The sequence below is a fragment of the Centroberyx gerrardi genome, chromosome 19 (assembly GCF_048128805.1).
Source record: "Centroberyx gerrardi isolate f3 chromosome 19, fCenGer3.hap1.cur.20231027, whole genome shotgun sequence".
NCBI lineage: Eukaryota > Metazoa > Chordata > Actinopteri > Beryciformes > Berycidae > Centroberyx > Centroberyx gerrardi.
In genome coordinates, this window is record NC_136015.1 from 12,836,348 (window position 1) to 12,862,839 (window position 26,492).

At 44.8% G+C, this 26,492-nt stretch overlaps 1 protein-coding gene across 1 annotated transcript; it reads left to right on the forward strand.

The window, feature by feature from the left end:
* tinagl1 (tubulointerstitial nephritis antigen-like 1) lies at nt 1–26,492 on the forward strand. The gene is made up of 12 exons (XM_078290402.1): nt 1–204; nt 4,504–4,814; nt 7,021–7,087; nt 12,091–12,183; nt 12,397–12,511; nt 15,070–15,196; nt 15,549–15,699; nt 15,808–15,994; nt 17,629–17,674; nt 18,853–18,976; nt 22,557–22,602; nt 22,740–26,492. The coding sequence occupies exons 2-12, from the start codon at nt 4,511–4,513 to the stop codon at nt 22,905–22,907; spliced, it is 1,428 nt and encodes a 475-aa protein (XP_078146528.1). The 5' UTR covers nt 1–204; nt 4,504–4,510; the 3' UTR covers nt 22,908–26,492.

A 26,492-nucleotide genomic window follows, 5' to 3' on the forward strand; every position in this document is an offset into this window, starting at 1 on the left:
TTAGCCCTAGCTGACTGCCTGTATATAGAGACGGCAGGGTCTGACAGAGCAGATCCTGTGAGAGTGTGAGAAACACAGAAAAGGGAGACTGACTTTCCTCAAGCCCTCTCTACCTGTGAATGACTTCCTGAGCAGAGAACACATCAACACCGGTCTGCAGTTTCCTGTCGGATTACAATACCCAGATTTTCCTCACAGCTCAAGGTAAAGGAAACTTTTCCCTCTTTGCAGTTTTCACCCCCACCCCCCACCCCCCACCCCCCTTCTCCGCTTCTTCCTTTCTTTATGCCAGATTCCAGGCAGGTGCAAGCTGCACGTCACAGCGTGGCATACAGTATACTCACGTTACTGCAAAAATCTCTCAAAACTTTCTGAATTATAGATACTTTTTGATGTTTATATTTGCTGATCATAACCTATTTCGCTCAGATTAGATCTAATTCCCCAGTCTGTGCATATTCAGTGTGGTTTTGCTTTGTTTCCCCAAAGCTACAGTAGTTGCTCAAGTCTCCTTTTGGCACTGTTAGGAAATATTTATCTTCTAGGTGTGGGTTGGTACTACACAATAATCCCGACCAAGATGTTATTAATAGATTTGAGAATATGTGAAATCCCTGGATGGCGCTGCACAGTGAGCGAGTGGCAGACTTTGTTAGAGAGGTTATTGGGTCCAGTGTGTGTTCGGCTGCTCCCCTTGTGTAATCATGATGAGGCTGATTATAATACATCAGGCAGGGTAATCCCTACACTCACCTGTTGTGGTGCAGGCTGCCTTGGACACCTGTGCAGTATTATAAGTGTGCTGTGCTCTCCAGGGCCTTGACTTGTTGTTTGAAAAACAGAGCTGAACAGATAAAAGTCAAGGACTGTGTGTGACGCTTAGATTTCCCTTCTGAGCTGAGAAGGCTTTTAGACAGATATACTGACTCATGGTGCTTGATTTACTGTATCTGGTGGGTTGTGCAGTATTGTTTCAAAGTTCAGCTGTGGTTCCTTTATGTGTGTGTGAAAGGAGAAGGTGAAGGAGCAGGTCATTGTGTGTGCGTAAGTGGGAGTGATTAATAAAGAAAGAACTGTGAGTGTGTGTGTTTGGCTGTGATCTAGGAGCAGCTGGAAGACCCTGACTCTGCTGACTCTCTCAGCCTCTGATGTTACTGGGTGTTCACAGTGTATGATGTGTGTGATGTCTATTGAAGTATAGCAAAGTGTAGTGTGTGTGCGCATGCATGTGTGGAACGTGTGTATATGTGTGTGTGTGTGTGTGTGTGAGTGTTTAAATTGGAAAATTCAGTTATGCATATACAGTATGTATCATTTTGTGTGTTCATGAACGTAATTGTGTGTGTGTCTGTATGTGTGTGTGTGTGTGTGTGTGTGTGTGTGTGTGTGTAGGGGTTCATCTGTCCTATGGCTGCAGTGTGGGATCACTTGCTTGGCTACAGCTGTCTGGAGCGCTGATGGGCCATATGGCAGCTTCTGTAATACAATCAGGACAGAAACCCAGAAGCCCTTCTTTCAAAATCAAGCTGTAAAGGAGTTGGAACATCAGTGTATTATGCACTGAAGACTTGCATCTAATACCCTGCATCAGATGCATATTTCAGGAGCTTATTTTGTTGATGCCTGTGAAATACTGAGTTTTAAAAAAATTTAACTAAACCTAGCCAACTGGACAGAGGAGTAACATCAGATAAAATCATCAGTATAAACTTCAGCTGAGAACTGCACCAAACACAGTAAAATAGTGTCTTATATTCAGGCTAGTGGTACAGCAGTACATTGTACAACATATAGCTTTTTGGTATAAGTTGCTACATATGTGGAAGCTACAGATGATGAATTACTGTCGACAGCCAGCATTATCCTCAGCACTGAGGTTTTAGGGAGGTTTTTTTAACACTCACCGTTTGACCCGAAGGCCTCAGCCACTCATTTAGCAGACTGGGGTGGGTGTTTTATTGCACTGCTGCTCCAAGTCTGCCACAACAAAACACTTGTGTAAAAGGGGAGACCTGCCCATGCTGCCATATGCCTGTGTGTGTGTGTGAGTGTGTGTGTGTGTGTGTGCAGTGCAACTAAAGGCGCAGTCATGCAGAAAACAGCACAGCAAAGATCTTTTCCGGAGCCCCGCTTTATGTGCACAGTGTCTATTGTGCTCTGAGTCCTGATTGGATAATTAATGATGCTATTTATGTAAGCAGCGGCCAACCCCTTGTCTTTGTCCGGCCCCACTCTGGCTCCCCCGTCCAGTAACCTGAGACCAAGGCACACACACACACACACACACACACACACACACACACACCTACACACGCATATACACACACACACATACTTACATGGGGATGATTGTTTGGCTCTTGTTGGGCCTGAGAGTGAGAGTTGGGATTGCTAGTTCATGCACACATATACACACATACACACACACGTGCACACAACTCACACACACACACACACATGCACACATAACAGACATGCTTGCACACATACTGCCCTGGATGAACAGTGTCACAATTAAACATCTGGAGGGCTTGTTAAGGCCTGAGACCAGGTGAGGCCTCTCTCTCTCTCTCTCTCTCTCTCTCTCTCTCTCTCTCTCTCTCACACACACACACACACACACACACACACACACACATACTGTAGCCATGGTGACTTTTACACTCTCATGTTCAAGTTAAAGACAAAAGAGTCAAATCAATCACAGTGTTGATAAGGGATCAGAGAGCAGGTGACATAAATGGTGGAATGTTCCTTTAATGGTGGTCTCTAGATATAGATTTGTTGTTTTTTTTCCAACCCAGACAGCAAATGCTGGGTGGTATCACAGCCACCAACTGGAGCGCAAGTGTGAGCATATAATCAGCATCTATGACTCTGTTGGATCGGCACTTACAGTATGTGTATGCTCTCCCTCTCTCTCTCTCTCTCCTCTCTCCCTCTCCTTTCCATTTTTTTTTGCCTTGCCCACGCCTGGCATTGTATATTTAAACGTTATTATCTCTGAAGTCCATAAATACAATGGAGGTGGGTTGTGTGTCTGTGTCTGTTCATCCAGTCAGGTTTCCTCGAGTGTGACAGATTAGGCCTGACAGCAGGAAGTTACTTTATTTCCGTTACTGTGATAGCATTCTAATCTTGGGTGATAATGTCGCCTCCCTCGTGCTAGCCTAACCGCACAGGCATGTCGCTCTTAGATAAACAGTGAAATATCACATTATAGGGCTATTAGAGTGCATCTGCTTCTATCTGTCAGTGAAATGCAAGCAGTGCTTCATGGCTGTAACTAATAACAGTGCCAGTGGTGCTAAATATCAGCATGTATTTATTTATTTTTTTAAATAAGAAAATGGGAAAACCGTCTACAAAGTGCAAAATGAACAATAAAATAAAATGCAAAAGCAATAAAACTCCTATGACTGATGCAGTAGAAGTCAAAGACTATGAAATATGTAAGAGGCATAAAATCTAGTAATGTTATTACAGTTGTTTCTGCCCCCTTGGATCAGCAGGGACATGAAAGTCCTGGCTGAGAGGAACTGCTGAAAAAAAGTAGCTAGGGAACCAACCTTTTGTCCTGAGACCTCAAACAACCCCATCATACATCATACAACATTTAAAGAACTCTGAGATTTTATCAGTAAGTCATGTACTTGTTTTCCTCCACTCTGTTGCTGTGTGTATTTTCTTATTCTTATTTCTGTTGTTTTCCTGACTGGATGAAAGAAAAGCTAGAAAAAATAAGCAGATGATCTCCAAGGATCATGTGGGTTTCTATTTGGGCCTTGCTGCCAACTCAGTTTAGACTTACCCTGTGTGTGTGTGTGTGTGTGTGTGTGTGTGTGTGTAGGTGTGTGCGCGTGCTTGTGTGTGTATGTGAATTGAACTCCGGGTGGTGGACTTGTGTGTTGGCAGCGGTCATACCCCAATTATGCCGCTCACTCTGTAACCTCCTCACCTCTCTCCCTGTGAAGTGTGACGTATGTCAGCTGCAAAACCATGAGTCAGTCCTTTTGCAGTGTCTCTTCTTCTTGGGAACATTAGGCCAACTTTCACAAGCATTATATTATCATATAATCGTCCCTTGGAGGAACAACAGAGAGTGCAGTAGGACACGGCTTATACACTGCAAATATTTTTCTTAAACCAAGAGAAAAATTCTGCCAATTTCAGGAATTTTCAGGAATTTTCTACAAATGAGTGTCAATATATGTCAGAATTAGGCGGATCACTGCACTACTATCAAGAAAATGAGACTTGATTTTTTATAAAAATCTTGAAACAAGTTGATTTTCATTGGAAGCAAGAAATTATCTAACCCCATTGGCAAATTTTTTCACTTTAAGAAAATAAGGATTTTAGGACTCAATAATAGACTAAATAACTTATTAAAGCAGTGTTTAGCATTACCTGTACCATAAACATCCTATATCCTATTTTTTTTTATTCCAATTCAAGCAAACACAGACAACAAATACAAATGTTGTCCGCTCCTTCCGACAGATTTACCATGAAGCTCATCCTGTCGACTGTAGCGGTGCTGCTCCTGGTGGCGGGAGAGGGGACTGCAGACAGAACCCTGTCCAGAAGGACCAAGCGGGAGCTGGCCAGCCCGCTCCACATGGGCGGCATCAGGGACCCGTTTGGCTCCTACTGCCAGAGGAGAGGAGGCTGCTGCCCCGGCAGAGACGACCTGTGCACCGTGCCCTACCTGGACACCATCTGCTACTGCGACCTGTTCTGCAACCGCACCGTGTCCGACTGCTGCCCGGACTTCTGGGGACACTGCCTGGGCGTAGCGCCACCCTTCATTGGTAAGTATGAGTGTGTGTGTGTGTGTACATGCGTATGTGTTTCTGTGTGTATGAGTGTGTTTTGTAGGAGTGTGTGTGGGCCTGTCGCAGTCAGTTAAGTCAGGATCTGGACCACACTGCAACACAGCATGCTTCAGAGACAGACCTAAGACCTGAGCATGAATTATAATCACTTACCTGCTTTCTTTTAAGCTCACTCTATCTCAAAACAAACTCAAAAATTAATTAGATTTAGCTCATATTTCCCATAATATGCACATAACTGCAGATGACTAAGATTAGCCTCCCCACACAGCTATAGTACATTTTCTCATTGTGGAGGTGTAAAATGTGGCAGTGGCGGCAGAGGCCTACCTGAGAATAGAGCCGGGAACAGTAGGCTTCTTATTAGCCCAGACAGAGGGAGGAGGGGTGGATGGAGGGATGAATGGAGGTCAGGAGAAAGAATGTGGGCTATGTGGAGGGAGGGAGAGATAACGGGTGCAGGACGGCAGGCGGAGAGGCAGAGGGGTCCCGGCAGGTATGTGCTCGCTAGACGACAAGGTATGAGGTGGGACACACACACACACACACACACAAAGACACCCACACACACACCGTCACACAGTCTGGAGGAAAGACATGGCACTTCAAAGGGAAAGAGGTGACAGTTTTTTTTTTTTACAATGGGTCCTTTCTCTCACTCCATAACTGCCCTTCATTCACAGATTATTGCATACTCCACATGCTTAATGCTTTATTCAGCAGGAACTTGCTCATTATGTCATCAAACCCAGCATAGAATTTTCTAATATTCACAATTAATATAGTCAAGTACGGTAACTGATCCATAAAACTAATTAACTAAAACTAATTAATTAAATCTTTCTTGTTAATGTTGTACATGTGCAAACTGTACAATTCAATTTTTTGGCCAATAGGAATCCTGTATTAGCATGCTGAAGACATGAGACATGAGAAGACTTTTTATTTTACTATATCATCTGCTGCTGCTTATCTTATCTTACACTGCGCAAAGCCTTTAACCGTACTATATATGCAGATCTTCATCATCCTGTATTAAAGGTGCCACAACCACTTCATATTCACCCATTTCATGAAATTACGTACTATTACTTCTACAGAATCTCCTCTGTATCACATCCCTCTATCAATGGGCTTAAATGGGCTCCTGTAATGATAGAGTTGTAATGGATTGGGTGAGACAGCTGTGAGGGGAGGATGGGTATCTGAGAATCTCACTAATAAATCACACTCATCTCCTTCAGGCCTCTCCCTCTCACACCAGAGGAAACATACGTATGAATTCCTCGTCAGCTCGTGCCCTAAATTCCACACGGAAATCATAGCGACAACAACACCTTCCGTTGTAAATATTAAGGTTATAGATAAACCTCAATCTAAATCTGTCACTGTGTAAATCAATGTAGTTTTCACAATCCATATTTGAGCAGGGTTCAAACCTCAGTTGTTAGGGGTCAGATTCATTCAACAGGAATGCTTAGACCTCCTCACCACCGTATCATTTCCATTGTTCAGCTCAGCTTGAGAATCTTAGGTGGAATTTACTCCAGCTCCACAGCTCACACAGGCCTGTAAGTTTCTCGGTGCCTAATGATGGGCATAATGGATGGGGAAGGTTTGTGCCCCGTTCCCCTGGATCTGCGTGGAGGTGGCAGAGCAGCGGGTAAGCTGGTTAAAGCATGACGAGGGCCCAGGAGGCCTGGGAAGGCAGGAGAGAAGCTAACGCCACATTCCTACACTGGATTACTGCAGCTCAGAGTTCCTTAGGCCTCACACACACATACATGCATGGCACTGCACACACACACACACACACACACACACACACACACACACACACACACACACCGGGCTACAGGCAGGGAGTTACTGTTAACACTTTAAATCCTGGTGGGTGGTGAGGGAGTTCGGCCAGTATGATTGGTAGAGAAAAGAGGGGAGAAAGAGCCAATAATGAAAAGAAAGCTTCTGTGTTACGTTAGGTGTGAGTGCATGTTTCTGCATCTGTGTCTGTCTCTGCGACTGTGTGTGTTTGCATTTGATTCTGTGTATGACTTTCTATGAGATTATCAGTGGTAGCATCTTTGTGATTCAGCCACATCGAATCCTCGCTTACAACAGAATCAAATTCTCAACCTCATCCAGCCCCCAAATTAAGTTGCGCTTGTTTGTCTCCTCTCAGGCACCTGCGAAAGAAATGGAAACAAGTTCTTCACAGGGCAAACATACAAAGAGAACTGCAACTTATGGTATGTAAAACCATTTCCTATCCGCTCTGTCGGACATCCTGCTATCCTCCTTCTCACTGCCTTTATCTCTTTTAATATCATTCTCTTTTCAGTCTTCATCTTTTGCATTGATGACGTGATCTTCATATGTTCATTCACTCACTCGCTCACACGTGCACACACATACTCACACACACATGCACACATGCACACGGTATGTATGGTGTCCCCCTTTGACAAGAGACACATTCCTCAAATCTTCCTGTCCACCTCCTCCTCTCCCGTTACAGCTATGTGTTACAGTAATGAGAGCGACCCGGGGGCAAACACACACTCATGGGGGTCAGGGAAGTGAGCTACTCTGGCGAGGAGCTCTAGTCCTGCCAGACAAAGTGTTTATGTAGGCGTTACACACTACTCAATGTGCATTACCTCTGTCATCAGCCCTGAGAAAATGATCTTCATACCCATGAATGGTAAGTTGTACTGGTTTGGTCTTGTTGTTTTGAATGTTCTGTGCAGACAGTTAAGGTGGATACACTTTGTGTCTAGATACGCTTATCGAGGCACAGCGCAGCGCAGAACGGTCTCATGACTGAATTTATTACTGATATCTTGAACATCTCTTGGTCTTGGTTATTTGATGAAGGCTGTTCTTTATTACGCTCTTGAGCTAAGAATGGCTTGGCAGTCTGTCCCGGTAGCAGGGGGAGCAGTAACGGTATAACTGAGAATAGATCTGGATTTGTTTGATGCTATTTTTTTCCCAAGGGCCTCTCTTAGTCTTGCTATGTGTGGCAACCTCTCCAACAGTGTCTTCATGTCCCCTACCAAGTAACACGGCTAAATTAAACATAATTTTATTCCAAACTGCCCAGAGTGTTGCCTTTCATGTCAAAAATCCACACTCCACTAATGCACTAAATGGTGCCTGAAAATTGTGTTCCAAAGCTCACAAACTCAAGATGTTTTGACTCCTTGACTAGATTTTGTTGGCCTTATTGATTCATTTTTACATCTCATGGCTACTGGTGGATAGATTTACAAGTAACTTTTTGCTGTATGACCCTGACGCGAGGCTAAATACAGTGCACTTGATCGGCACTCGCTACCAGCAGAGTGTCTTTTATCTCCTCGGCCTGCTGCACCCTGACTCTAATGGAGCCGATGTGGCTGCTGTCATTTCTTTGCATAATATGGACGCCAGTCAAGGACATGTAAAGCCGTTCTTGAAAGACTGGAGGGAGGAGTGGGAGGAGGGAGGAAAGGAGACAGGGGGAGGAGGTCAAGTGAGTGAAGGCAGAAAGAGGGGACACTGAATTCCTCACCTGTCCTCCACAGTGGTTTCTCACATCTCTGTCAGTTGCTGTTCCTCAAAGACTGTGTGTGTGTGTGTGATTTGGTGTGTCCACCCACTTCTAACAAACAGCGTAGGCGTGTGTGCGCGTGTGTGTGTGAACACGCACACTGGCAGGCATGTCGGTAAATGTTGATTTGACAACCATTTGTACATCCGTATTATATTTATTTTCACCCTACCTCTATACAGAACACACTGGCTGTCTGTCATGGCATGTCTAACCCAAACCACTCTGACCCCACTGATCCCCACATCATCCGCATTAGTCTTGCAGCTGTATGACTCTAGTAGCTGGGCTCTGTCAGTCTAATTGGCCTGAACTATGACTCTTATCAAGGCAGCTCAATTAGGCTTGACCCCAGCGTGTGATGGGGGCCTAGATAAGGGCCTGTGGAAGTGGGTTTAACATTGATAAATGGCGTCACTGTGGCTGCCTAGCGTTTCTCCTCCAGGACAGACCTGTGAAAGGGCGAGCAAACACGGACTCCCAGGTAAAAATAGCCTCCAGTGTTCTAGGACACCAGAAACCAGCGTTTACGTGCTAACTCCCCCTTTCACTGTCAAACGCAAACAAAAGAGCCTAACGCACACGCACATACACTCTCACACATGCTTGTTAAAGCAATACACATGGACATTCAAAACTTGCACAAAGACTCTGCACACACACACACACACACACACACACACACAAACACACTCCCTTACACACTCCCATTCCCACTCCCACTCTCTCCACTTATTCATTTCCCAAGTGTGCATACTCCCAGTTCTCTTTCTCTCTCGGCCCTCCTGCTGCGACAGAATGAGAACTGGGAGTATCGGACGGATGGATGGAGCTTCTTTTTTTAAACGACGGGCAGCTCTCCCTCTTTCCCTCCACAGCCTCCCATTAGCGGTGGTGAAGCCCCATACACACACTCTCTTATCTGTCCCTCCCACATGTCTTGGCTGACCATTCTGATTTCAGCAACAGAGAAGCTTTGTCAGTGTTTGGCCCAACACAGCCAAATGTCACAGCCACAACCAATTAAGTTTTTGCACTTTGATATCTGAGCCACAATCAAAACCAACTGTATCTGCCAACTAGGGCACTCTTGCAGCTAAGCATTTGCCTTGGGGAGTTTTTGACAGTGTTTTGCCAGCACAGAGACACACTACATCCTTCAATTATTCATGTCAAACCCACTCACTTGTGCTGTTATTTGCATTCATGGTGTTTGTAGCAGCAAACGCTTTTAACTGTACATGTGAGTGAGCATGCAGTGTAAAGATCATGTTTATGTTTACTTCCCTGTCTGTGTGTGTGTGTGTGTGTGTGTGTGTGTGTGTGTGTGAGGATGCAACTGTGATAAGCCTGCCGGTCTTTTGTCGTGCTGATGGGATCTTCAGCTACTGCCTTTGCTTCATTGAGCTGTTGGCATCCTGATAACTCTTTATCTGCTACTCTGATCTGCAACACGGCGCCTCCTGCCTGCTATCTTCACACAGCCTGAAGGACCAACTATCTCCTGTTAGATTTGGCTGGAGTGCCGCTCTATCTGCTGTACTTCAGATTGGCCAACATCACATTGGCTCTTTACATCACCATACAGTGTCTACGGAGGTGTAGATATGCCACAGCTGTTCGGTATAATATGGTGAGGTACATAAGATAGTGAGGTAGCCTTTCACAATGTGCCAACGGCTGAAGATTATTTCCATTTGGCTGCATTGGGACAGTGTGTTCCTGATTACACCAGCTTGTCTCATTAAGTGCCACAATACTGTTAAAGGAGAAGCCAAAATTGTTAACACTAAAGATGGTGATGTCTCTGAGCTATTACTTTAAGGAGATTATAACGACGTGCAGTATAAACACAGACATATTTGAGCACACACAAACATGGCTCTGTTCCCATCTACTGTGTGCTGATGGTGAGACGGTACAGCTCACATAGCGGAGGTGTCTGTGTATTTGTGTGTATGTGTGTGTGTGTGTGTGTGTGTGTCAGGTTGTATGTACGGCCTCAGAGGTGAAGAGTGCGTCTGTCTCTAATGGGGAAGTGTGACGGGGAATGTGAAATATGGCCTCCCGCCGTCCTCACAGCCCCCATATTTCATTCTCAGTCACACTCTGTACCTCTACCATGTCAATGTGCTTGTCCCTGCATGTGTGTGTGTGAGTGTGTTTTCACCCATTACCGTGTGAATTTATTTGTGTTTTTGGCCCGCTGGGTCTGGGTCCCGGCACTGCGCTGCATGCCTGGGTTCCTCCTGAAGGGAGGGAGAGGTGAGAGGTGAGAGGTCGCTGTCTGTTTCCTCCAATCAAAGGCATGGGGTCTGACCCTCTGCCAGAGGTAAAACACAAGGTGATGATGGATTTGTGTATGTATGTGTGTGTGTGTGTGGGGGGAGTGAGGTATGAATGAGAGTGTACAGTATATACAGTGTGTATGTGTGTGTGTGGGTGTGTTTCTGAACAGTATTTTCACATATCTGGAGTCCCATTAGGGAGGAACGCTGTTTGAGAACTGATACATATGTGGGCTTCAGTGTGACTAAAGGGGAATTTGGCCTCTTCATCATTCTGTGTGGTTGGTAATCCTCTATAGGCCAGGTTCTCCACTCTGTAAATATGACATATATTGTACAGTAGACTTTATGGTCTGCAGTCTATACATGCCTGTGTGGGATACACCCCTCATTCTTTGACTCGCCCTCATGAACAATCACTATAATGTTCCTAAAAGGACTCACAGTGTGTTTGTGGTACTAATCATAATTAATGCCATTTTCTATCTCTTATGGTGTCACTATAATTTTCCTATAACATTCGGATAATATAAGTTTATATATAACAGGCCTCCGTTTTGTGTTTTGTCTGGACATTTTTAGGAGAAATATAGTGGATGTAATGTTCTGGAAATGTTCAGTATTTTGCTGTAAACAGTAAATCAACCAGTTGTGCCACACAAGACGGGACTTAATGATATACTTAGCTGCAGCTCGTTATCATGTACTTCAAAGTATCAGAGGGAGGTGAGGTCAGGTCCTATCTAATGGTTTCTTATCAATGAAAGTGCTTCATCTGTGTGTGTCCAGTTGTTAGCTCTCTGCCTGGCTGCACACACACACACTCACACACACACACACACACACACATACACCACAGTGACTCATCAGAGATCACACAGTGCAAATGCTCTATTTTCAGTGCATCCCCAAAGCAAACATCTTAACGTCATCATTAATATCCTGCTCTCTTATCTCCTCCATCAAATCCCTGACTTCTTCAGTCCCTCTGGCTTCTTCTGACTAAAAATGGATATGCATTCTGCAGCCTTAAAAGGCTGAATTTTCCCTTCAACCCCCCCCCCCCCCCCCACTCTCCCCTCTCTCCCTCTCTTTCTCTCACTCCCTCAGACTCTATTTTTTTTCTGCCCTCTCTGCCAGCTACTCTCGTTCTCGTTTAATTTCTCACTGGGGAATTCCACTCCTCTGCATATTTGCCTTCTTCTGAGACGATCTCTCTGTTTTAGTTGTTGGCCTCAGTGAATTTAGCATAAATATGGAAAATAAAAAAAAATTACATGCAGTTACAGTTTTTAATAAATCCTTTAATACTGAAATCGCCACTTTTTGCCCCTCACTCCCTCCCTCTCTCTGTCTCTCTCTCCTACAGTACGTGTGGCACCACAGGGCGCTGGGAGTGTGAGCAGTATGCCTGTCTGATAGAGGCTGACATGATTCATGCAGTCAACAGAGGAAACCATGGGTAAAACACATACACTCCCACACCCACACCCACACACACACACACACACACACACACACACACACAGAGCTCTGACACTCTCACTGGGACTTAAACATACACTTAATGGTATTTCGACACACTTTGACACCCACAATAAGCTCTTTACTGCACATAGTTACAGGTTCCTCTTCTCCCCTGTCCTCTCCTCCTCCTCCTCCTTCCTGTTTTCAGGTGGAGGGCAGCTAACTACAGTCAGTTCTATGGCATGACTCTAGACGAGGGCATCCGTTACCGTCTGGGCACACAGAGACCCTCCAGGACTATTATGAGCATGAATGAGATCCAGGTAAGAATTATCCCTGGGATTTGTAGGGTTATGTTTTAAAAAACCCAGCCGACCAAAAATACCAATCGACAGAGTATTGTTTGTGTTTTGGGCGACAGGGTGGCCTAGTGGTTAAAAAGATTGTCCTTTAACTGGACGACCCGGGATCAAGCCTCCAGGGACGTTGTTCAGTAGCCGACCTTGACCTCTGACCTGCCTGTAGAGGGGGGCAAGTGAAAACACAATTTCCCTACAGGGATCATTAGAATATCACATTACAGGGTTTTAAGGAATGGAAAAGCTTCAAATGTTCGATCCTTACAATGAGATCTCGTAACTTTAAGCTACTTTCTGGGTGTTTTAATTCAGAGAGATTTTTTTTTAACCTGGTTTCATGCTGTTTCGAAAAGCAAATAGCATGTAAAAATGTTAAACAGAGTTCATTTCCCAAATCATATATATCCAGTGTGTAAAAGTGTTATTTTTCCAGCTAAGGATTTACATTTCCTGTCTTTTATCAACTACCATGATCTGATTTCATTTTGAGCCATGAAATGGTGGAAATCTCATTTTAGAATGAAACTCTTCCTTTAATAACTGCATAATGACAGTAAGTGGAAACAATATTGTTTTATGACCAGTATGGAATTGTATGAATTCTATGCAAGCAGTTTAGAAATCTCCGTCAGTACTGAGCCATGTGAGTGTGGGAGACATCAGGGGTGGGATCTGGGTGTGGAGGGTGGGGGGGGAGGTGAGCAGTCTCTGAAATTTTTGCCGCAGGTGAGAACGCAGGGAAGATGTAAATTGTTACAGTTGTGTTTCCACTTTTCAGTTCTTCAAAAGCCGTCTTGAATTTTGTTGTGACATGTTTGTCATTTTCAATATACGGGTTCAAAATGTATTATAACAAGGCAGCACTGATCAAAACAATTTTGGGTTAATTATGGCGGCCCGTTGGAATGTGACGGCGTCTCCGTCTGGAACCCAGGTCTACTCTGATCCTGTTTAGTCTTTGTTTACATTTTACCCAGACAGATTACATAAGACGGAACCAAAACATCAGACAGAGGAGATAGAGGGGATGGTGGCTGGAGAATAAAGAGCAATCTCCTCCTCAGTCTACAACCCCCCCACCCCCCCCTCCCCTCCCGCCATCCATCCCTCCATCCCATCCACACTTCCCACCATCCCCCTCACCTCTCCCGACATTCCACGCCGTCTCCCACCCAAACCCCCACACCTCCCCCTCCTCCTTCCGCCGTCAGCGTGTCCCTACCTGTGCCAGGAACCAGATCACAGCCTTGCAGCTCATTCATAAATCTCTCTCTCTCTCTCTCTCTCTCTCCCTCTCTCTCTTCCGCTTGTCTATCTGTGGACTCATTTGAAGGGACAGAAGCGGAAAGTGTGAATTTATGAATTAAATTATTTAATTATCCATTGTTTCTCTACAATACAGACGCACACACTTTACCCTTTGCAATGCATCCATTTCTCCCCTTTCATCACACCAGACTTCCTCACTGGGTCAGGTGTCGGGGCAAGGTGTGTCCGAGCCTGGACTCTGACCCGTCCACAACAGTGCATCATCTCTCACCAGCAGCACATTCCTTAGTTACGTATCAGGTGTTCTGCGCTGCGAACACCTAAATGTTAGTGCTAGGAATGTGACGCAGGCAGCCAGGCTGTTTGTGAAGGATGAGGGAAGTCAGTTAAATAGAAGCCTGTGCTCTTTAATCGCACATACCTGGGAGTTTAGGAATGCATCCGGCCTCATGATGTGAACACGCTGTTTAGATCAATCAGGACAAGAGATTAAAATAGAGTAGAGCCTAATGGATTGTCCAAGAATATGTTAGGCATCACAGGCATTTCACTCGACTGAAGATTACCACAGTGATATCGATGCATGTCTCCCCGGGGGATGTGGGTCCACTGAGTTCACTGTGTCCATATTAGGCATCGGATTTACTCCTCTTCCAGTCTCTCTCACACTGATGTAACCGAATGGCCTCATGGTTTCATGGAGTGGACTGGGATCAAAGGTTCCTGTCTATTCTACGGTGGGAGAGATTGACATCGGGCCAAATGGTCCTAATCGCTTGTAAATAAGGGCCCTCTACCGGAAAGTTGCTTAGCGGACTTATGTAATCTGCCTGCGATCCAGAGTTGTCATATAAAGCCATGCACAAGCATTTTAATTGCAGCCATGAGTTGGTGTTCTGTTGTGGGCAAACAGCTACGCTGTACTGCCTGACACCGTATTCAAACATGCCAGAATTCAAAGTCCCACTGCTGCCACTTTCTGTTTGTGGGCCTGAAGCCTTTTGTCCGCCATTGTAGATCCCTGTTTGAGATTGTGTGTTGTCAGTTATGATAATAATTGTTTTTATTCAGAACATTGTCGTTTTCATTAACTGTTTGCATAACGTGGGCGTTGTGAAGCCCTTTGAGACTGTAACAGTGATTAAGGGCTTCAGAAATAAACTTGACTTGACTTGAATGTTGATGAGGTAAATGAAGCAGGTCTGCACGAACAGCTTCTCTCTAACCTTTTTGCCCCTCTGTCCTTCTGTCAGATGAACATGGATCCTCAGGATGAGCGTATGCCCGTCTACTTCAACGCAGCAGAGAAATGGCCAGGGAAGATCCATGAACCGCTGGACCAGGGCAACTGTGCTGCCTCCTGGGCCTTCTCAACTGCAGGTAGGTCTTGACCAGAAAATCTGGGGAAAATTTTCAGGGAAAGACCCTGAAAAATACTGGGAAAATACAGGAAATTATTATGGGAGATATGGGAAAAGAACTGAGTAAAATGGCCAAAACAAAACATCTTTTGAAAAATGTAACACTTTTTCTAACAAGATTATTGCTGGCAAGTAAAGTAAACTATTGATTATCATTGAAGTTGTTAGCTTTCTTAAGATCTTTACTTACAAAATAGTAACATATTAGAGGATTTCATCTTTTGATTGTTTGAAAGATCAAGCAACAAATGTTTTTCCAAAATGGATTCCGTGCATGGGTCTGCCTTACTGAGTGTGTGTCTGTTCACTAGCGGTGGCATCGGACCGAATCTCCATCCAGTCCATGGGTCACATGACACCTCAGCTGTCGCCCCAGAACCTCATTTCCTGCGACACGCGCAACCAGGGGGGCTGCGCCGGGGGCCGCGTCGACGGAGCCTGGTGGTACCTCCGCCGCAGAGGGTAAAGACATTCACTTGCATGGACAATAAAAACTACAACACCAATGCGGAGTGCAAATATGTTTTTGCCCATGAATTGATGATCAGACCGTCTCTCCTCCTCCCTCAGAGTGGTGACAGACGACTGTTACCCCTTCCTGGCCCCGCAGCAGACGCCGGCGGATGTGGGCCGCTGTATGATGCAGAGCCGCTCGATCGGCCGGGGGAAGAGGCAGGCCACGCAGCGCTGCCCCAACACACACAACTACCACAACGACATCTACCAGTCCACACCGCCCTACAGGCTCTCATCCAATGTACGGACCGCACAAACACACAGGGACGCATGCGAAAAACAAGCACAGATACATGCATGCTGCACACACACACGCATACACACCTACTCATAGAATCTCTCTTAAACATACACACACACACAGGTATACATTCTCACATACCTAGGCACGTGCACACACACACACACACACACACACACACACAAAGCTCTATATGGAGAATACCTCTCCTACATCAGTTCAACAGCTCTCTTGTAAAACACGTTCTTTAATCTCCAGCGAACACAACAGCTTGCATAAGCCCGCTGTACATTTGTCTGAATTCCTCGCGCTACGCTAGACCATAATCTCTCTCACGTGTTTGTCTCAGTATGTGTTTTTGCACACTTTCCTCACGCATACCTGACTCCCTTGTGAATGATCATGGAAACGTCCAGGATTAAGTCAGGTCAAGTGCTGGACAGAGCCGCACAGTGCAGCCATGTACGGCAAGAGGTCAAGCGGTTGGATTTTTATCTGCATGTTGTGCCGTATTTCCTGCTCCAGGCAGTGGGCAGGATTGGGAAGGTTGCTTTCAAAACGTAATACTTTACAGATTACTCATTAGCTGGTTGAAATTGTAGGCCTAATCAGTAACATAATCCCCTGGAATGACAAAGTAATGCATTCTGATTGCATTATCAGTTGCCTATGGGTTAATTTGCCTCCAAATAAATAGAATATACACATCAATGAGCGATTTATTACAGTTTTTTACAATCTCACTATTTAAACGCCTTTTTTGCCTTCAAATTCAAACATTTGTAAACGTCAAATTACTGCAATCCTGTTACATGTGATCTATCCATATCCAGCCCTATTCCTGGGTCAGGTAAACCAGAATCATGGTGGATTTGAGTCTCGATGTGAGAGCTGTGACTGACTTTACTGTATTATGAGCGGCATCAATATATAGTTACTCCCAGTGATCCAGTGGTAAATAAAAACGTTTGTAAACTATGAACTCCGCTCGGTGATTTATATTAAGATCACAATCAAAATTGATATTAACTGAGAAGTGTGGGTAAAGTTCATTTCACAGTTTAATTATTTTGCAGTTAAAAAGCCGAGTGAGGTGAATTTAGATGGATTTACCTTCCGCTAGAATCCTGGTTATTCTACTTCTTGGAAAAAGCAAATCTGTATCCCCTTGTTTGCCCTCCATTGTTCCAGAGTGTCCAATGGGAATGACAGAAGGGAGGGTGTGTGTGTGTGTGGAGTAGTTACCTCACTTGCCACAGTAGATACTCTGGGTGGAGTATCATATAACAGTCACTAAAACCGTTTCCAGAAGCCATCTCCGCATGCAGTTACTTGTATCTCGTCCTATTCAAAGTCGACCAGTAAGCTGCAGCCAACATGTGGTTTATCAGCCACCATCCATCACTGTAAATGACGGCTAATGCTTCTCAAAATCATTACAGTCTGTTGTTTCTGTCTCCCGATGGCTTGTGAAGTCAATAAGCCGGGCATTAAAGGCAGAGGGGCATCTTGTTATCTAACTCTCACATCCACAGGATTGTTTTCATCCCCTCTGTTTTACTGACATGCAATGATCATTCTGTCTACCTCTTCTTCCTCTGCTAATAAATCTCTGCATCTTTCTTCTCTTTTAGGAGAAGGAGATTATGAAGGAGATTATGGATAACGGCCCTGTGCAAGGTAAGATGATGTGTATGTGTGCGTTTTTCAGTGTGTGTGTGTGTGTGTGTACGTTTCTCCTTAAATAAACTTGTGAAAATATATATTTTCATGACAGCATTTGCTCCCAAGTGAGTATTATTTTTTTTAAATCGAAACAATATTGCAAACACACAGGAAAACACACAGCTATTCCAAACAAGCGCTCCATAAGGCCCCAGATAGGGCATCTGACCTGGGATGATCTCATGTTTGACCTTGTCATCCTGACGGTTTTGTCCGGGGTTTCAACTTTGACCCCGGTCACCTGGTCAAAAATGATGGGCCTTCATGTCTTCATGGTTGAACTGACCTTCCTTTATGAGCAGGCAGCCTCACTGTCTGGTGCCCATCTGGACCATTGTCAAGTTCTATAGAGGAGTCACGTGTAGGTGTGTGTGTGTGTGTGTGTGTGGTTGCACAGGACTGTTCTCTATGAGCCGGTGCCAACCTCTTGTTTTATTGTTTAGCAAGCCAGGAAGACTTATTGGCTTCATGTCAAGTTTCCTTTTTTCCTTTGAATTACACAAAGGCAAAACTGTGTGTGTGTGTGTGTGTGTGTGTGTGTGTGTGTGCGTGTGTGTGTGTGTGTGTGTGTACACTTACACGTTGTATATCATGCTGATTTGTTTATAACGAGGGAGGTCCACTTGGCAGCCAGAGAACACTGGTTTCAGGTAGACCTCCAAAGGAGGGAATTTCTCAGCTATATATCCGGAGAGTTATTCCCACTGGGATGGAATGAGAAAGTCACTGGGAGTTCAGCTTAGCGGCTCACACACGCACACACACACACACACGCACACACACACACATGCACGCAAAGACCATGAGTTTCAATTCCTCCAATGACTCCAATGTCCCAGCTACCCTCTCTGACGTCTGGGTGTGTGTTACTCAGGGGGGAAATTAGAATTTGTGTGCTTGGTGAAATTAGGAAATTGCTTTTAGATGAATTGGCCTTTGAGTAAGATTTTTATCTTTTACTGCCTATGATAGATTCAGCAGCCTTTATAATGGATATTCACATTGTGTGAGTGTGTGCAGCTGGCAGTGGGAGTATGTGCATATGCATCTATCTCTTTGTGTGTGTGCTTGTGTGTGTTGTGTATGCATGTTATATCCGCCTATTAATTCTCCCTGCTTGTTTGTTCTTGCAGCTATTATGGAGGTCCATGAGGACTTCTTTGTCTATAAGAGTGGGATCTACAAACACACAGATGCCAGCTTCACCAAACCTCCACAATACCGTAAACACGGCACACACTCAGTCAGGATCACTGGGTGAGTTACCAGTATTATATTGCATTAAGTTTGACATCATGCCTTTATTTCCTTGCTTTGATGTTTGATCCTAAAACCACAGGCCTATTAGTCATAGCATGCCCCCCAGTAGAGGCTCTATGCTTTGCCCAAACCTGACTGGACCCAACATTACAGTTGGGTTGGATACTTTTTTTTTTTTTTAGAATTCTGACAGGATTTAATAGCTTGATATTTGGTGATGAAACCTTTTACTCAATGATGAGGATGAGAGAAGAAACATTACTTTTTGCTCTGAGTTTTAGTCACAAACTTCACTCTCATGTCCAGTTGTTGTGTTACTTGAGGTCTGCAACAGTCGCACCTGACTGCCCCTCATCCCGATCTCCTTCTTCACGTGTTTCGGGGCTTAACCGCCTGCTGCAAACTCAACAGATTGCTATTCATGTACCTTGCCATTTCAGCAGAATAGGGTTTATTAGAGATGAATCAGGTTTTAATTGGGCTGCGGCTGGTATCAGGCTTGAATTTGTGGACCTGATCAAAGTTCCAACCAACACACACTCATGGCTGCATGCGTACGTGCGCACACAGCCATGAGTGTGTGTGTGTGTGTGTGTGTGTGAATAAGCTCCCCTCCCAGTCTGTTGCTCCCGGAGACACGCCTTGTCTCGACACCTCCGTCTGCCCAGACAAGCCCCCCCGACACCACCTCCCTCTTCCTCTCCCATCCAGTAACTACGGCGACCGCAAGTATGCGGGCGGGCAGACGACAGACACACCTGGATCACCTGCCCCCACCCGTCCCCGTCTCTGTGGATCCCCCCCCCCCCCCCCCTTTTGCACCATCACTCCTCAACTAGCTGTCTAGCCACCTCCTCCCTCTCCCTCTCTCTCTCTCTCTCTCTCTCTCTCGTTATCGTTTAGTCTAGCCTCACACAGGTAGTTGTTTGCTGCTGCCTTTATGTGCTGTTTGGAGGGCAGAGTGAGGCCAGGAGAGGTTTTGCCCCATACACAGCCATAAACATACTTTCCACTTGTAAATATTTGACAGGACTCTTCTGTGTGAGTCATCCAGCTGGTTTTGAAGGCCGTCTGTTGTGTCAATGATATGGTGCCGCTCACGAGTCTCACTTTCCAAATGAGAAAAATGAGCAGCTACCCTGTAATGGGTCTATTACGGGGGCTATGGAATGTGTTATCGTGTGTGTGTAGGTGTGTGTGTGTGTGTGTGTGTGTGTGTGTGTCTTTCCGTCTCTGTCTCCCTGTTTGGCTTGTCTGGCCGTCTCTCTTAACTGAAAATCTATGACAACAAAAAGTGTAGCTGGGGGTCTGAGCTTGTCTCTGCCTTGAACAACAGTGTCAGAGGAATAAAAGCGGCTCCAGACAGGGAGCTCAGCGCTGTGATGGAGGCCGTTTCTCTGCTCTCATCCCATTGGCCGCTGATCAAGAGAAACACAGCCCACGCACGGGGGATCCGCAGCATTTCCTGTCCCTTTTTGTGTGTTTTGCATGGGTTATTCATGACATTTATGAATTGAATACATTGAGTTACTGTGTGTGTGTGTGTGTGTGTGTGCCTTTACAGTGAATTATGTGGCATGTTTACACTAAACTTTATAGCCAAGAGCATGTCAAAGTTCCCAACCTGTAGACCCCACTTTGTTGGTTTCAAATATGTGTTTAAATCACATATTTGATGATGATCTGATGACAAATAAATGCTATTCTGGAGTGTCTGTGTTTTATGCAAAAACTGTGAATGTACATGTACATGTTTATTCATCATGCTTATGTCATGATGCCGCTCTGTGGGCTGTAATTGCATCTGCATTGACTCATTAGGTCAGTGGGCAGTGGAGTTAAGTGTTTACGGATGATGCTGAGGATGAGGATGATGATTCCCAGCCTTCCTGAATGCCTCCCGCTCTTTGGCTCCTTTTACTGATGCTGTGGCTCTTCACTGCTGTGGGCTAGTGGATGGGGAGGCACCAGCGGCATGGATTTGGGGATGGACTGTTGCAGAGAGGGAGGGAGGGAGGGATGGAGCGAAGGGAGGCAGGGGTGGGGGGGTGGGGGGGTGGGTAGTGTTTAGAGCTCCAACCTGCCAGCCGCAGACATCAGTGTGTTTACACAGGCCAAATCCCGTTGCGGTGCGTTCCTTTAAGCCCAGGGCCTGGGAAAGTTTGTGGAAAGAGCATTGAGGTCCACTGTGGTGGAAAGGGCATTGTCTGGCCTGCTGATCCTGACTGCACCGGACAGAGAGAGGGGGATCAATCCCCCCGGAGAGGAGGTCAGGGGTGGGGTGAGGGGCGTTGGGGGAGGGCGGGGCGCATGGGCGCAGCGGTATGCCCATCATTGTCCCTGAGTGAGCAACCGAGCCGATTGGGGGACTGATAAGAGATCAGCAGTGGTCTGATTCTGTCTGGCTCTGTCCATACGAATAAATATGCATGCAGGCAGGCATGCATGTGGACACACACATACACGTACAGATGTGTACATACACACACACACACACACACACACACACACTACCCCTGTTCACCTCCACAATCCCATCTCTCCAGTCTATTTCAGGTTTTAGTTGCTTCTAATGTTTATCCAGCTGTTTTTATGCGCTGCTCCTGGTGAACGTGACGTCTGACTCCACTCAGGGAAACACTGAGCTAATAAAGACACTTGCTGATTGAAGGCTGGCACTATCTGCCAATATTGTGGTGGCAGGCCACTGAGTTGGCAGCGTCTGAAGCCAACCGCTCTATTTCCCAGCATTCCTTTCTCCTATAAAAGATAACAAGCGATTGGACGCTGGGAGGCTCTTGGGAAACGAAAGGCCCGGAGTGCACAAACAGGATGGGAATTGGCTTGGAGGGAACGTTTTGATCAGGTCTAGCAGAAACGGCAGGCGTCTGAAAGTTGGCAACCGCCGGCTAAGACCTAAGTGCAAGGCATGATGGGAATTTATGGGCCTTTGCCAAAGTCTTCCTGAGAACAAAGCTTGCTGGCCAGGGAGAAGGGTAAAGATAAGACTCTAAGTTAAGACGCAGACGTGCATGTTTGTGTGTTGGAGCGGTTTGGTCGTCGGTGCTGAGGTGACGGCAGTGAGGCGGTTCGCTTCCTCCCTAACCTGCCCTCTCCTTCCTGTTTCTTATCTGGACTCGGGAAGTGGCAGAGGAAAGGGGGGATTCTGTGTTCTGCATGTGGATTGGAATGATGTAGGAGTCTGTGTTTGTGTGTGTGTGTGTGTGTGTGTGTGTGTATGTGAAATAGGCTGTATATCCTACCCATAAATAATGCTCTGTTTTCAGGATGTTGTTAATGAGATGAAAGATGGTTTTTTTTTTACTGCACTTGACACTACTTATAGCTCTTCCTGCCTCTCCCCATCAGCAATGCCCAGTGTGTCCTAGGTGAACACATTCCTCGAGTGTTTACATTCAAAGGCATATTTCTTTGAACACATCCATACTTTAAAAACAGTCGTGCAACTCTGACACAGATCAGCGTGGCTCACAGCTAGGCTGATGTCTATATTTGGATGTCTTTGTTGTTTGGCTCTTCTCTGTTGACTAACCATCCTCTCTATTTTTTCCATTAGGTGGGGAGAGGAGAGAAACTTTGATGGGTCACCAAAAAAATACTGGGTAAGTTCTGTTTTTGCCTAAAGATATATGTATGTGCATAACTATAAACATGTATATTCCCCCTTAAATTGAAATGTGTCTTTTCTCTAATAACCTTAGATGCTAATTTCTTACCATGTAATAATTTTTCTTTTCAGATTGCTGCCAACTCCTGGGGAAAGAACTGGGGGGAGAACGGCTACTTCCGTATCGCCCGTGGGGAGAATGAGTGCGAGATTGAAACATTTGTGATCGGTGTGTGGGGTCGGGTCACTATGGAGGACATGCACAGCCACCATCACCACCATCATCGCCGACGCAAGTAGAGACAGTACAGAAGTACAAGAAGCCCCACCAAGACCCTCGTTTTTATCCCACCTAGTTGCCCTTTACCCCAGAGGAGAACCACACCAACAGTCCCAGAACTTCAACATATCCCCTTATCCACTAAGCTGGCTGGGACAGCCACAAAACCAAGCCCAGAGCCCCCTCTCCCTCTACCTTTACGCCTTACTTTACTCTGGGAATCTCAATACAACTACCCAAAGCCCATTTTCCCTACCCACTTTACCCCTTTTAGAACAACCATCCCCACTTTCCCTATAACTCAAGGTTTATGGCACCAAAAAAAAAAAAAAGAAAACAACTCAACTAAGCTATAGCTCTTTTACGTTGCCTTGCCTGGCATCAACATGCCACATTAGGCACCTCAGGACTTTACTGTTCCAAAGACCACACTTCCCAGAATCCTCAGCATAATATCTGGTGAGACATGTTCATGTCACAGTTTGATGATGACAGAAGGAATAGCTCAATCTGATCTTTTCATTCTTCTTTGTGCTCCTTATGTCAAACTGAATCTTCTCTAGTTCTAAATCTGTAATCCAGTTTGTTGGACCCAAAAACCAGAGGGACAGTTTGGAAAAGAGGAAATCAGAGAGGCGGATTATCTAGACATCAAACAGGGACGTTTCCCTCTCACAAAGACACAGCGACTCCAATTGTGTAACAAGACATTGTATCACAGATGAATTTACTGACATTTACCTGTAGGCTACACACATGCACAGTTGGCTAATTCCCTCACTTTTAGACACTTGTTTAGAGTTAGTAGCTACAGGTAGTAGAGTTGCTCACACATTCCAACAAAGTAGAATCGTACACTGGAAATGGTAGGGGGTTTGGTTGGGAGTAGGATAAGGGAGGATAAGATTATAGTGAACTTTGATTTTGGGGGTTAGGGTGACTTATAATACCACAGACCATGACCGATGATTAAAAAGACAGATTCTTGAAAATACCTCTGAGTGTTGAAGCAAACTCCGTGGTTAAAGGTGAGCGGCAGAAAATTTCAGTAAATTCTGTAAGAGTGAAACAGGCTAAATCCTGGCCCCTCATGGATGTTCTCTACCACACGTTGATACTGGGAAGGACAGTGTCAGTTGATGAGATGACATGAACTCGCCATCGCAACAATTATCACGCTTCTCCAACAAAACATGTATCATTTGGTCTTTCACTCGACGTAGCCTTTGAATAACCATTGCTGCAATTGATAAAATAACATTCCTTTTGATCACGCTAGATGATGAAAAGTCAGCATGAACAATCATGAAAGCGTTAATCATGACCATGCTGCCATTCCTGACCCTACCATCTCATTTTTAGAGAAAACAATGATGAGTTAAGAGGTTGAAAAGATTGTAAACATGGCAATCTTTGGGGTCTAATGCCTTAAAGAAACAGTGCTGTTTTGGCCACTGAAAAAGATAGTGTTTGTGTATAGTAGTCTTAATTTGCTCCATTCTGTGTACACTGTTACAAATATGAGCTAAAGATGTTATTTGTTGTTGCAGTTATATTTTAATCTTTATTTTATTACTTGTTTTGAGATATATGTAGTATCGTTCATAACACACTCATCAGCCCATCTGTTCAGTTGCTTTGAAGGGCGTTCTGCTTGTACTTCTACAAAGTGCATGCAGGACTTCATGTCTGTCTGGCTATAGCAAGGAGGCAGGAGGGTGGATTCTGCTGCCAAAGACTGATCGATGCTAAACCATTGCAGAATCTTTGGTTTGATGAACATTTAATATGCAATAAACATGTAAAGCCACATCCAGCTAAGGTTGGAACCACAGCTTCAAATCACACAGGTTACAGATGAGTTGTATGGCTTGTTTAGGTGCTCCTTTTTATTGTGTTTCTTCTGGCAATTTAACATGTTCCAATTTATCAGCCTTGTGCCTATCTTTCCTATCACAAGGGTTTATGGTGTCTCAATTTCAGTTTATTGCAGGCTGACTGACGGAATTTCAGATCTTTTTCCAGCACAGCCTAACTTGAAAAGAAATGTGTGGTGCATCATTACCACTTACCTTAGATTACATCCTGGTGTGCTACAACTGCAACTTCAAAAGGCTTTTCCGTTTCTATATCATCATGTCCCATAATCTTGAAGGTCCTCCTACCATCTCCTTCAGGCAGGGATAGGCAGATGGACATAAAAGCGAAGAGGGGTGTCCGGATGGACAAGCAATGTGCAATGTGGTGCAGGGGTTATAGATAGAATAGCAGTTATTGCGTGTTAGCCATGCGATGTACTGAATCGTTGCTTTCATTCCAAAGGGAGCGAGGGCAGAGGATGATCAAAGAGTGGCCCATGGAGATGAGATGCATTACAGGTTAGCAAGGAATCACAATGTGGAAAGGAGAATGTGAGGATGGAGGTGATGGAGGTGATGGAGGGAGACTGAAGTGAGGCAACTCAGCTGTTTACTGTTTTACTGTAGCCTGAAGGAAGGATGATGATGTCAGTCTGTTAGCAGAAGGAAGAAGATCTTCAACTCCTCTAAATTTTCATCTGTGGGCAAGTTGCTATAGCTCCTTTACAAGAGAGAAAAAGACTAATGGACAAGGACATGGACTTCAGTTCTCAGATTGATTTACATTACTCTGTTGCAGTAACCACTACCAGTTATTGCTTTCTTTTTGTCTCATAACAATTTAGGCAGATTTTAACCAATGGAGTTGGGAAGCATTTAATATGAATCTATTCTAGATATTTCATGACCACCTCGCCTTTAGATGTAAAGTAAATCTGACCCAATAGTATTTAGAGTTAAGCTCATTGTGAATCTGTTGGATTAGTGGAATGGCCCTTTCCCCATGCAATCATCCAGATAGCACTGTCCTCATAGGGATAAACCAGTTATAGACAGAATGGATCAATGCCTGAGAGAGACAGGCAAGTGAATTATATATAAGAAAGGAGGAGAATCTGACCAAAGCTTGAATCATTTCAGTGTCTTTTTTCTGTTGAATACACACTGTTTACTTCAATGTCCATTTCTTATGCCTATGTCTGATTTATGCCCATTCAGGTTCATTGTTAGCTTTGGACGAGGTGCTATAGATGACATTGAATATGTGGACAAGAGGTGCAACAAACTTTCAACAAAGTTGAAAGGACAAAGGAAGTGTTCAAGGAAGCCACTTAGCATTATGATTATCTTTACATTATGATTATCTTCACCTAATGGCTTATAAGGGAACAAAGACGCCCTTATCACAGTGATACTTTGGGAAACCCAGTGTTATTCCATGAAAATGAATGGAACCCTTTCAACCCAACAGTTTCCTCCAACTACATACCCTCTCCTTCAAAAACACCCCCAAAGCTGCAGCAGAAACCCCACTCAGAAGTTGTGTATTTTATGTCAAATGAACCACTCCATATTCATTGATGTGTAGACTTTTATTTATGACAAGATGTGTAAATTATATACTTTTATTCTCCTTTGTTTCCTGTGCAATGTTTTATTATCTCTCTGTCTCTTGTATTGTGTGCACTAAATGCGAAACCACAGTAGTGTTCACCTGTGAGGCACAATAAAGTCTTTCCAAAAACA